This window comes from Sinocyclocheilus grahami, unplaced genomic scaffold (assembly GCF_001515645.1).
Source record: "Sinocyclocheilus grahami isolate Dianchi unplaced genomic scaffold, SAMN03320097.WGS_v1.1 scaffold331.1, whole genome shotgun sequence".
NCBI lineage: Eukaryota > Metazoa > Chordata > Actinopteri > Cypriniformes > Cyprinidae > Sinocyclocheilus > Sinocyclocheilus grahami.
In genome coordinates, this window is record NW_015505510.1 from 930,694 (window position 1) to 943,517 (window position 12,824).

At 35.0% G+C, this 12,824-nt stretch overlaps 1 protein-coding gene across 1 annotated transcript in view; it reads right to left on the reverse strand.

Annotated features, from left to right (window-relative positions):
• Positions 1 to 406: 406 nt before the first annotated feature.
• Positions 407 to 12,824, reverse strand: part of LOC107602607 (disco-interacting protein 2 homolog C-like) — a 26,482-nt gene continuing 14,064 nt past the window's right edge. The window contains exons 16-34 of the mRNA XM_016295148.1: positions 11,541 to 11,680; positions 11,222 to 11,358; positions 10,226 to 10,434; positions 10,022 to 10,136; positions 8,639 to 8,640; positions 8,537 to 8,538; positions 8,308 to 8,429; positions 7,242 to 7,353; positions 7,041 to 7,150; positions 6,769 to 6,899; positions 6,507 to 6,675; positions 6,222 to 6,392; positions 5,975 to 6,004; positions 4,522 to 4,583; positions 4,182 to 4,239; positions 4,023 to 4,097; positions 3,755 to 3,929; positions 3,558 to 3,681; positions 407 to 1,493 (exon numbers count right to left, since the gene is read on the reverse strand). Of these exons, the coding sequence (XP_016150634.1) occupies positions 1,241 to 1,493; positions 3,558 to 3,681; positions 3,755 to 3,929; positions 4,023 to 4,097; positions 4,182 to 4,239; positions 4,522 to 4,583; positions 5,975 to 6,004; positions 6,222 to 6,392; positions 6,507 to 6,675; positions 6,769 to 6,899; positions 7,041 to 7,150; positions 7,242 to 7,353; positions 8,308 to 8,429; positions 8,537 to 8,538; positions 8,639 to 8,640; positions 10,022 to 10,136; positions 10,226 to 10,434; positions 11,222 to 11,358; positions 11,541 to 11,680 (2,197 nt within the window). The 3' untranslated portion in view covers positions 407 to 1,240. The remainder of the gene's footprint in view (positions 1,494 to 3,557; positions 3,682 to 3,754; positions 3,930 to 4,022; positions 4,098 to 4,181; positions 4,240 to 4,521; positions 4,584 to 5,974; positions 6,005 to 6,221; positions 6,393 to 6,506; positions 6,676 to 6,768; positions 6,900 to 7,040; positions 7,151 to 7,241; positions 7,354 to 8,307; positions 8,430 to 8,536; positions 8,539 to 8,638; positions 8,641 to 10,021; positions 10,137 to 10,225; positions 10,435 to 11,221; positions 11,359 to 11,540; positions 11,681 to 12,824) is intronic.

Consider the following 12,824-nt stretch of genomic DNA (forward strand, 5'->3'; position numbering starts at 1 on the left):
GAAACAGTTTGACTCATAAGTCAATCATAAATAAGAAAATGTTAATACTTTAGCTTTTTCCTTATACTTGTATCCATTAAGCACACAATTACAGTAAAACACTCAGCTAAACACGCCCTTCCCTTCATATTGGATTTTACTTTTTTGTATTTTACAGGATAAATGGGTTATATAGCCTATGTGATGTATGACAAAATACTGTGATTGGAAATTAGCTGGTTTTAATGCATTTTGTTCACTAGATGGCAGTGCATGTACATTGTGGTCCTTCAACAAACGTTTACAAGACAGATATGTATTCTGCATAAGAATAGTTGAAAATATTTTATTGACATATGAAAAGACATCGTGACATAATCAAAGTGCTTTTGTATCTTACAGGTAATGGAAGCTTCAAAAATAAATAAAGATATAATAAACACACATTGTGCATATGTCCTCTTTCTGTCACTTTTCCATCCCTCCCTCCTCTCTGTCTCTCTAGATATAGACATAAAGCAGGAGAGATCAGCTGATGCTGGGCAATGAATCTAGAATGCAAATTCTAGTTCACATAGGTCTATATTTATGCGTATCACAGTGCCGATGTGATCTTATTCATATACATGATAAAATGACCTAAATGTTAGCCTAAACTATTAAATCACAAAAATGATATTGCAAAAGCTAGACAAAACTGAAACAATTTTCTGTACATAATTAACAATTATGAAAATGACTTAACATTAGTATCTTTAAAATGATAAACATGCTAGATAAGTCAGTTTGTGATATTCTAATACAACTTCAAAAATGTGTATCAACAAAGACAACAGCAAAGACGAGCATAAAACAACGATATGCAAAGAAACGTACATGAAAGCACAAATATGACAGGTATATTTGTGACCGCAGGTTTAAAAACACAAATAAATAACACTAATTTAATTGGCAACAGCTATATTTATCATATAAAATCCCCCGTTCTTTAAATTAAATTTTAGTGTGCAAGTTAAAAAAAGAACCAACACTAGCAAAATATTGGGCGACACAAAAACTGAAAAAGATATGCTTCAGGAGTCTTGCAAGTCCCTCTGTGAATGATATGCGAGTGTGTGTTTGCTAATTTGAGGGTGTTCAATCTACAGTTAGCAGGCTGACAGAAGTGCTGACAGTGAGAAGGTGCTGGAAATCATGGTTGTTGTGCCCGAGAACAACCATGAGAATGAGCCTGTCTTTAAGATCATCAGTGTGCGTGTTTCTACATGTTGTAAGCCACATATATGGGGTCGAGCTGGTCGGCGAGGAAGCCGTCCCGTAGGTGCATGCGTTGCTTCTCTCCACGAGAATTGATGGGAATTACGCCCGTGTCCACAACCACCACCACGCCAACAATCAAGTAGTGTTCCTCTAGAACCACATTAGTTACCATGGGAACCAGATCTAGAGCTTCCTGCTCGGAACCGTCCAACTCCACCACCACCACTAAGAGATTCGTCCATGTGAACGCCGCACTGAATGAGAGAGAGAGAGAGAGAGAGAGGAAGTTTAAACTTTACTCTATGGAAATATGTCAAAACAATATATCTGTGCAAGCTCCATTTCACACGTTTGCGCAATGCAACTACGCTAGGCATTAGCATAAACTCTTGATCTGCAGTCAGTTTTCCCTCTCAGGTCAACTACTCTATTTTCAGCAACATTATGAAGAGAAACTTGCTGAGCAAATATGTTTATGGATGGCTACCTGAATAATAACATATCCGGTTTAAGGACACAGACATTTGAAGGAAACCACTGCTTCCTTGAATACTGAGGTTTGTTACTGGCAGTAAAAAATACATGTTTATGTTGAATGTGGCTCATTTAATAATTTTTAAGTGTGAAGTCTTTGGTTATTAACTCAAGCTTTATTTATTGTGCAGCAGCTGGGTTTTGTTTAGTGCAGATCTCAGACTTATTATTTAGTTGTTATGAATAATAACACTTAGTTTTGATTTCACCATACCTTTGAAATACCTTTCAGTTATAAACTATTTTAATAATTTAATCATCATAAAAGCACAAGCACAAGTATTCCTACATGGATGCCTAAAATATTAAATGTTTTGGGTTGTATTTCCAGTAAAAATCAGTATATTTGATATGTATAAACTACTGTTTAAAAGTTCGGGGTCAATCAGACTTTTTTTTTTTAAAGGAATTAATACTTTTATTCAGCAAGGATTAATTAAAATGACTGAAAGTGATGAAAAATATATTTTATAATGTTGCAAAAGATATTTCAAACAAACTGTTATTCTGGGCTTTCTATTCTTTAAAAATATTTAGCAAAAAAAAAAAAAAAAGATCACGGTTGCCACAAAAATGGTAAGCATCACAGAACATAACTGTTTTCAACATTGATGATAAGAAATATTTCTTAAGTATCAAATCATAATATTAAAATTATTTCTGAAGTATCACGTGACACTGAAGACTTGAGTAATGATGCTGAAAATTCGCAAGGATTAATTAAAATGACTGAAAGTGACGAAAAATATATTTTATAATGTTGCAAAAGATATTTCAAACAAACTGTTATTCTGGGCTTTCTATTCTTTAAAAATATTTCGCAAAAAAAAAAAAAGATCACGGTTGCCACAAAAATGGTAAGCATCACAGAACATAACTGTTTTCAACATTGATGATAAGAAATATTTCTTAAGTATCAAATCATAATATTAAAATTATTTCTGAAGTATCACGTGACACTGAAGACTTGAGTAATGATGCTGAAAATTCAGCTTTGCCATAACAGAAATAAATTACATTTTAAGATATAAAACATTTATTTTAAATAGTAATAATATTTCACAATAATACTGATTTTAAAAAAAATTTTGTGATCAAATACATGCAGCCTTGGTGAAAATTTTAAAAACATAAAAAAAAAATCTTACCAACTCCCGAATTTTTGAACGGTATACTTTTATATATTTATATACTTTTATTGTAATATAAAATAATTATATAGGTTGACATAGCTCCCACCACTAATTAGCATATGTGACCCTGGATCACAAAACCAGTCATAAGGGTCAATTTTTCAAAATCGATATGTATACATCATCTGTATGAGCTGAATAAATAAGCTTTCCATTGATGTTGTTGTTCCATTGTATGGTTTGTTAGGATAAGACGATATTTGGCTGAGATACAACTATTTAAAAATCTGGAATCTGAGGGTGCAAAAAATCTAAATACTGAGAAAATCGCCTTTAAAGTTGTCCAGATGAAGTTCTTAGCAATGCAAATTGCTAATCAAAAATTAAGTTTTGATATATTTACGGTAGGAAATTTTCTAAATATCTTCATGGAACATGATCTTTACTTAATATCCTAATGATTTTTGGCATAAAAGAAAAATCGATAATTTTGACCCATACAATGTTTTTTTGGCTAATGCTAAAAATATACACAAGCGACTTAAGTTTTGTGGTCCAGGGTCACATATTTACAGTACACCGTGTACTGGCCTTAGTGTGAATATGTGGCTGTGTGTGTGTGTGTGTGTGTGTGTGTGTGTGTGACTTCACCACTCTGTGATATTCCGGTGTGCCCTGATGATGGACGTTTCAATGTCAATGGGATGGTATTTCATACCTCTCAGCTCCATGACTTCATCTAACGCTCCCACCACATAAAGGGCATCGTGCCTTTCTGAACACACACAAATGAAACAACTCAATGCAAATCTTTGTGACAAAAAGCACAGTATACACTGAACACACACCTCCACTTGCATCAGTGAGGTCGGTCCTGCGCAGGAACCCCAGGTATCCGGTTCTGGCCCACACAGTCTGAGTGTCTCCAAAGCTCAACCTGGCTCCGAAATGATCCGATCGCACATTTTCCTCTCCGAGCACAGTGAAGTACCCACTGGCATTCTGTGGACTATGGACCCAGATCTGCACTCATTTTAAAAAAGAAACACAAGTGAGACGCTTGGTTATGAGAAGATATTTTTTGATCTATAGATGAGAGAGTGCTTTTGGTCTAACCTCCCCTAAATGAGAGTCTCCGATTGGTCCCTTTGTCTCTGGGTTAGCGATGATGATGCGTACACCAGGTAAAATCTGTTCAAAAATGATTTAAAAATGAATGTGGCTTACATTTAATTTAAGAAAACAAATAAAGAAACTTTTAATTGTCTTACTTACCTTCCCAGATTCCATGAGAGGTAGACTGTGTGGAGATCCTCTTTCAACCAGTCTTACCCTACAAACACACACAGACACACTTCAGAAATGGAAAACCAGAAATAAATCATACAAAAATACATTCATATTTAGCAATATATTATATAGTAGTAAACATTTTGAAAATATTTAATATTAATCTAAATTATATATTTAGTTTCACCTTCTGAGGCAACATTTGTTTAAAAGTTTCAGGCACTATTTTGTACCCAATTTGTAGATTTTTGATTGGTAGTGTATCTGTTCTAATTCTAAGAATGGAAATAATGAAATACCTAAAATATGTGTGTGTGTGTCTTGCCTGTCATGTCTCAGTGCTCTCATGTCCACATAGACAGTCGTAGGATCCGGTCCTGATGTTCCCTGCACAAACATTAAAATCATCTTCTATAAATGGCAGTCTAATTTACTTTAAAACATGAAGCATCATGCTTATCTGGCAAACAGTTACTATCAAGGTGACTTGCATTAACAGTGAACAGAAATGTACAAATGTATAGTGCATGGAGAGGATTCAATCAATCAGCAGAACTGGGAAGGTAGAGGAACTATAGTATTGCCCTAGTGTGTGATATTGACAACAAAAAACCCAATATTTTCTGGTATATGTGATTATGATTATTAGGTGAAATTTTGCAGAGTTTGTTTTTGTACTGTTACCTTATCTGTTATTCTATTTTTATACTCTGTGCGGTGGTTAGTTCACAGTAGAGACAGTAGACAGTAGAGAATATTTGCCTATTTAATTTGATTTTCAGGTGCATTTTTACCTTTATAAGGGCAATTAGATGTATGCATCATGTTTTATGTCAAAGTCTTAGAATTAATAAATTAAATTAGAATAGAATAAAAAGACACTATAGGCTTGTACCCATTAAAATGAAAGTAGCATCAACAAAGCACATCTTTGCATTGCAGAATTGGCATCTGAAGTGTCATTTAGATACATTTACACTGCAATTACAATTGAATAAATAATGCTATGAGATTAATATTTATAAAATAATATTTTGAATATTGAAATATGAAATAATAACTTAAAAATAAAAAGATACTTAAAATATGAAACTAAATATTCAGGAAAAACAGCATGCTTGCTTGTGTGATATTACTTAACTATATCATATAGAAATATAAGACAAGACATTTTGGGGGGCATTCCTACTGCATTTAAATAGGTCACACCGCGCAGTAAAAATGTGCACTCTAAAGGCATGTTTTTGTTTGTTGTTATACATTTCCACATAACAAACTATGGTCAAAACAGCTTATGCCAAACAGGTTAAACTGTTGGCATCCATCATTCGAAGAAAGAAAACCTCCAGTTCCAGTGTAGCTGTGAGATATTTGTTTGTATAATAATATGTAATGGCCAAATATATTTAGATTCACGCAAGAATGAAAATAATAAACCGTGCTGGTGCTCACTTTTTATGAGCCACCCTGAAACTAATCAGAAATGTGAATGCAGCATGACTGTTTCTTTGCATCATTTATGACTGAATCTGGAGATATACATGCTTTAATTTCTCTCACACACACACACACTCACACTCACACCATATCAGCTGTGTGGAATCTGTGGATCACTGTGTCATTTCAGGTGAGGTTAATATTTTGCCGATTAGTCAACTCGTAAAAATGAGTATTCATGCACACAGGAAGATAATTAGTGAATTTACTCCCACATCGAAATATATAATTGTAGTAACTGAGCTATGAAATGATGAGGAACGGTTAAAGTTCAGTCATACCTGCTCAGCAAGCTTCCCCAACCTATGAGGCTACATGAGGAGAGGAGAGGAAGATGTGATGTATAAATATTAAAAAAGTAAATTAAAAAACTGAAAAAGAAAACAAAATAATATAAATAAAAAGTAAAAAACTAAAATAGAAGGTTGAATGAGTTACATGACTAGTAAAAGCGGGAAAAAAACTGAACACTGGGGATGCAATTAGACTATGAAATCAGATATGGGTCACTTTCTGGCCAATACTGACCTGTAGGCAGATGGCGAGATTGACCCTGCAGCCGAAAGCAGTGCTGACGGCACGCGGGTGCAGCCCCACGTCCTTAAAGAGCTTACAGAAGGACTGTGTCAGAGCAACACGGGGCCTCTCTTCCGCCACAACCACACACGAACGCACACGGGACAGATCCATCCCACGGGCCTGAGAGAGACACAAAACTACAGTGGTGAAATAGGAAGCAGTTTATTTCAAGGAAAGAAAATGTTGTTTAACGAGATGCAGATTAAAATCCTGTGTGAGTGTGTGTGCACGTACCTTTAGAGAATCAGTGAGAGAGCTGAGAGACCTTATGCAGAGCTCCATCACAGAGTATGAGCAGAACGTGTCTCGGACTTTAAACTGACTGACGGACTGCAGCCACAAAGCAGGATTCACCTCTAGATCCATTGGAGAGATCAGAACAGACTGCTGCCCTGCATACACGCTACACACACACAAATAAACAAATAAAAAGGTCCTTAACATTTGTGTTTGCATCTGTGTGTGCATTTCAGGTGAGAACACAGGTAGTCCGAACCTGCAGAGACACCACAGGACGAAGCCAAGGCCGCAGTATGGGTCGAGACACACGGCCACCTCACGAGAGGGGTACAACTCACACTGCAGTTTAACAGAGCGACACAGGGCACTGGTTGCATTGTGAGACATCTTCAGAGAAAGAGAGAAAAACAGAAATGATTGTTTTTTTTATTGCAATTTTAATTTAAAAAGGTTATCAATAATAGTAATATTAACAATAATCTGTAGTCCATACATAAAAACATTAATAACAATTATGAGGAGTCAAACCTTCACTCCAGCAAGCATTCCTGTAGTGGACACACTGAAGTCCAGATACGCCAATGAGTCTGGGTCACATGGTTTATACAGCAGGGGACAACGCCTCTTTGGCAAGTCATCTAATAAATACACACACACACACACACACTTTTGATGAGTATCTGACAGGCGTAATTCTGAACAAAGATGTTATGTCCCTGACAGACTCACCTGTTTCCAGGATAGGAGGCCATGATTTAAAGTCCACAGCCACTGACGCATCTCTGGACTTCAGAAGTTTAGAGATTGCTTGGGTGGTCATAACACACACTGAACGACTCACCTGCACACACCAGCATGTTTATTCATTAAAAACTGTAATGTTTTAATATCCATATGCATTGTCTCATTCTATAATGTACCACATTTAACAATAATTGATATTTGATTTAAGCCTGTAAAGGGTTGATTTAATCCTGACATGGAACAGTTTATTGCACCTTTAGACAAAATGTTTAAAAAAAAAAAACTAAAAAAAAAACCTGCATAAATGTCTTTGTTGAGAATTCTACTTGATACGTCATGCTTATAATATAGGAGAATATAGTGCTTAAACTCGAGAAGGAAAAATTCACCTCAATTTTATTCAGAGGCCAAAACTGAGCAAAAAATATGCTATTTCGTGCTGTAGCTGATATTTATATAGTCTAAAAATAAGATGAAATTCTGATGGCTTGTAATGTAGATCAGGGAGATCTTTATAACAGTATAGCAAACTATTTCTATAAAATTAATTTAAACATCAGCTATCAATCTATATTTCCCAATAATATGTTTTAGTAAGATACTATTTTAATGCTTAGTTTTATGATCAAAGCTGTGTAGTTTTAATTGTGGTGAACAAAATATAATGCAATGCAAAACAATGATGATGCTTTTGTCCAGTGTTCATCTTGAAATATTATTATTGATATAAAATTGATTCTTACATTTACTTTATAAAAATCAGTGAGCATTTTACAGCAAAAAACATGTACCATGTCCTGAAGAGCGTTTTTAGAATTATACTAAAAGGCCTTTTACTTGCTAAAAAAAAGTATAAACTATTAATGTAGAAAACCATGTTCAACAGGTTCTTCAGCAAAGTTTGCATCATGTTGATAATTTAGAGGCCATACATTTGAGTATTACATATGATTAACTAGGGTTAACTATTAGGTACTTCTCTGATAATTTAATTCATGTAACTGTAGGTGCGGTGGAGATATTTTGAGGGTGTGTGTGTGTGTGTCCTCACCTCCAGGATCATTTTAACTGTAGGTAGTGTAGTGGAGATGTTCTGAGGGTGAGGTGGTCGTACAGTTATAGGAATACAGCCTGCATACAGACAGCCATAAAAGGCGGCGATCAGATCTAAACCTGTAACGCAAACAAAATAGAAACACATTTATAAAAACACAATGGCACACCTGAACTCAAAGAAGTCAGAAATGCTCCTTATTTTTGATAATTTTATTAACACTCACTGCTGAAGGGAACTTAGGAAAGTAATATATGTATGTTACCCGTGTGTTAATGAGTGTGTAAAGTATGTGGTCAGGCGTTGTCTGAGCTCTCCACTGCAGCACCTCTGACAGAAACAGGAACTGGAATTCACATAAGAGAAAGAATAATCAGTCCGAGCGGAAGACACAAACACACTCACACATACTCATAAGACCTATACAAGTTTTCCTTGAGGGGGTTCAGTTAAATTTGTGTTTCACAGATATACTTTGTGATTTCATTCAAATTTTTGGCTCTTCCCAACTCTTTCCATCTCCAAAAAAACTACAGAGGCCCTAGAGTTGTATGATTTGGGGGGCGGCAATCTAATTGCATATTTTACACAAAAAATTGCAATTGTGATTTAAAATGTTTTTTTTTTTAAAACATTTTAGCTCCAGGTTTGTTGTGTTTTTGGTAGGGCTGCACAATTATTATCATAATTAAATAAAAAGCATTAAGCAAAATAAGAAATACTACTATTGCAAAAACACTATTTCATTAACAAAAGTATTTAAGTGAAATAACAATGATGATTTTGCTATTTCATTTTTCCTTACAAATTGTATTACCAGCATAACAATTCGAGTAACTGTGTAAAAGGTATGGCATGCATTCGCCATCCTTCTAGAACAATGTGCATTTATGTTAAAATTGTAACATAAATTATCAAGTTGAGTTATTTTTATTTCTTTATTGCAAAACGCTAAAAACTGGCACCGTTTTGGAGAGAAATGGGCTCTCATTTTAACCCATATCATGGTGTGTGATGCTGAACTATGAGTTTCTAATGGTGTATGTATTTGCACTGTTCTAAACATTAATATTTTATGTGCAACAGCAGCGTGCTGTCTCAGTGGCCTTACACATGATTTTAAATCTATTTTTTTCAAATTTTATGGTTTAAATGGGGATGCTTGTACTGAGAATAACTTTAATCTTTTCTTCGACTGAATACTGTTTCCATGCTGTTTTGATGTATTTTAAAGAGTTGGCAGTCAAAATTAAAACGGCTGGATGATAGATACTCTTCATTCTTTATGACAAATAAGATAATGTGAATTACAGAATGTACAACATTTTTAAAATGTATAAATTGCAGTGTACAGCATTTATTATGAGGGGGTAGAATCCACCGCTCAGTACTCACGAGTACTTTTAAATAGGCTACTCTTTTACTCTTACTCAAGTAGTTTTTTTGGACAAGTACTTTTACTCTACTCACACTACATTTTTTGGAAGGTAATGGTACTTTTACTTGAGTATATTTTTTCAGTACTCTTTCCACCACTGGTTGCCACACCCACAGTGAAATCTCATTGGTGCAAAATCTTCACATAGATAACTATACATTAAATCCAATCAGCTTGGCTATGACTTTGTTGCTTAGTGCAGCACTTTTGCTTTCAGCAAGGACAGAAAAATGCAAACTTTGAGCCTGCTTATGTATGTATGTATGTGTGTACCTGCAAAACTCGGCTCATCCACTGGTAACTCTCTTCTTCAGTTGAATCTGGTCTCTGTTCTGCTACCAGCACAATCCTCTCATCATACAACACATTCACTGAGAACACCACCGTCCTATACAGAGGGAGCACAGAGATTACCCAGATGGATTTAAAACAAGATCATTTCTAGAGTAGTATTCTGGTCTTACTTTTAATACATACCTTCCTCTATAGATGAACTTCATGGGCTCCACAGCAAGAGCTGTAGCGATGATATCATCAGCATTGTGTTTCCGACCCCCAACTTGCATCAGTCCTTCCAGTGTACCAGAAATAAAGATCATCTCGCCCGGACCCACAAACCCCAGCAGACCTGACCTCACATATACACAATCGCTGACCAATCCACTGTCACACGCCATTGGACACACCTGCACCATAGAGACACAAACAAATTCTCTGACTGACAGGACACACACTAAATAGTAGGATACACACACTTTCTACTTAAAATGCACCAACATTTAATCATAAAATTGTTGACAACTTGAACCAACTAATTACTATAAATGACCAGCTTGGACCAGAAACATTTGAATACGTAGAAACCAGGTAAAACCAGCTACAAATGCACTAAAGTGTTTTTTTACTTCACTACAGTAAATCAAAGATGTTTTACATACACTGCTGTTCAAAAGTTTGGGGTAGGTAAGATTTTGTAATGTTTTTGAAAAAAAGTCTCTTGCTCACCAAAACAGCAAATAAATAAATAAATATATTTTTGTATTTAGAATATGTATAATACAGTAAAACAGTATTATTGGGAAATATTATTACACTTTTAAAAAAGGTTTCCTATTTTAATAGATTTTTAAAAATATATTTATGAACATTGAAAATATTTCAAATTGCTCAAGAAAAATGTCTTATTATTATGAATGCTGAAAACAGTTGAGCTGCTTAATGTCTATGTGCAAACCGTGAAACATTTTTTTCAGAATTCTTTGAGGAATAGAAACATCAAAAGAAACACATTTATTTGAAACAGAATTCTTTTGTAACATTGTAAAAGTCTTTACTGTCACTTTTGATCATTTTAATATGCCCTTGTGGAATAAAAGCATTAATTAAAAAAACAAACAAACAAACGTTTAAACAGCAGTGAATCTTAACATAATGAAATTTGGTGTATATTCCGTATATATTGTATTTTCACACCTCAAATGTGTTCTTGCTCATTCCTGTAAGCCCATAATATGACGTTCCCGTGGCAACAGACGACACACAGATCTCTCCAATCTCATCGGTTTTACACAGTTGAGGAACACCCTCCAGTTTAACAACACACACCATTGCTGAGAGAGAAAGAGAAAAGTCAGTTTTACGAGAACCATAAAGTCGTTTGATGAGGTCTGTGGTCACATGAGGAAAACAGCGCTGAACTGCTCTAGGCTGGTTTACGACGTAGATGTTGGACCTGAATCAAAATGCTTTTAAAAAAAATGTTCATTCGTTCATGTTCTCGTAATCGCTGTACCTCCTGGCATGGCCGTGCCCACATCCTGTAGGGCGAGAACGGACAGCTTCTCTCCAGTGTCCACTCTGATGACCCCGTGACTCAGATTCGTCATACTTAGGACCCCTCGGCCTGCTGGCTTAGAGCTGCCCTCCTGAGGCCTGACAGAAAACACATGCATACAAATAAATGAAAGAATAAACATGTCCATATGTGTTGCCAGAATATTATGTTACCATAGACACAATATTTTCCAGATTTAATAAACAATTTGGAATTGTGTGGTTTGGCTTCCTGGAGCTGCAAAAGCTCTGACAAAAGAGGTTTGATTGGCTGGTGTGAATATTACTTGGCATTCTCAGTCCTTAATAAAAGATTTTTTATAAAGTTATATCATTATGTAGTTTCTACCACCAAATCCTTGCATCTGCACCCACAAAAATCCCACTGAATGTGGCACCAAAAGAATACAAAACATAAAACATAAAAGTATAAAACATGAGGAGACTCGTGGTATTTTATTAAGATTCGTTAAAAAGTTTGGGGTCGGTAAGATTTTTTAATATTTTTCAAAGAATTCTCTTGTGCGCCACCAATGCTTTGTTTATTTGATAAAATATTGTGAAATATTATAACAATTTAAAATGACAGTTTTCTTCTTGAATATATTTTAAAATGTAATTTATTCTTGTGATGCAAAGCTGAATTTTCAGCAGCTATTACGTCAGTCTTCAGTGTCACATGATCCTTCAGAAAACATTCTAAAATGCTGATTTTTGGTGCTCAAGAAACATTTCTTATTATTATTATTAATGTTTGAACTAGATTTGCAAACGTTTGTCTTGTAAGAGATATTCAATAGTTTCGTTTGAGAAATTTGAGATATCTACAGTCACACTTTATATATTTCATTTTGCACTTTGGGTAGTATCTGATTTCAGATTTATCAGCCTACAAATATAAAAGGAAAGAGTGGAAGGTAACTACACGTCGGTCAGGCAGCCTTTTTTGTTTATTTGGGCAATTCTTGGCCATGTGAACCAGACTTTATGGCGATATAGTGCAATTTCCGTCTGATAACACTATTTAAACTTGGACCACACACAAACACAATTAAATGTATTTTAATGATTGATTAAGAACCAAGCAGTTTTCACTACATGATGTTAAAATCTGAGTCAGATGTATTTCTTAATAGTTTTGCGTGTGTCTTTGTGCATGAATGTGCATAGGCCTGGTTATGTTGTTTGTAATGTGCGACCACAAAAGACAGAACTTCCCATTTTAATGAGTTTAAACTGAAAA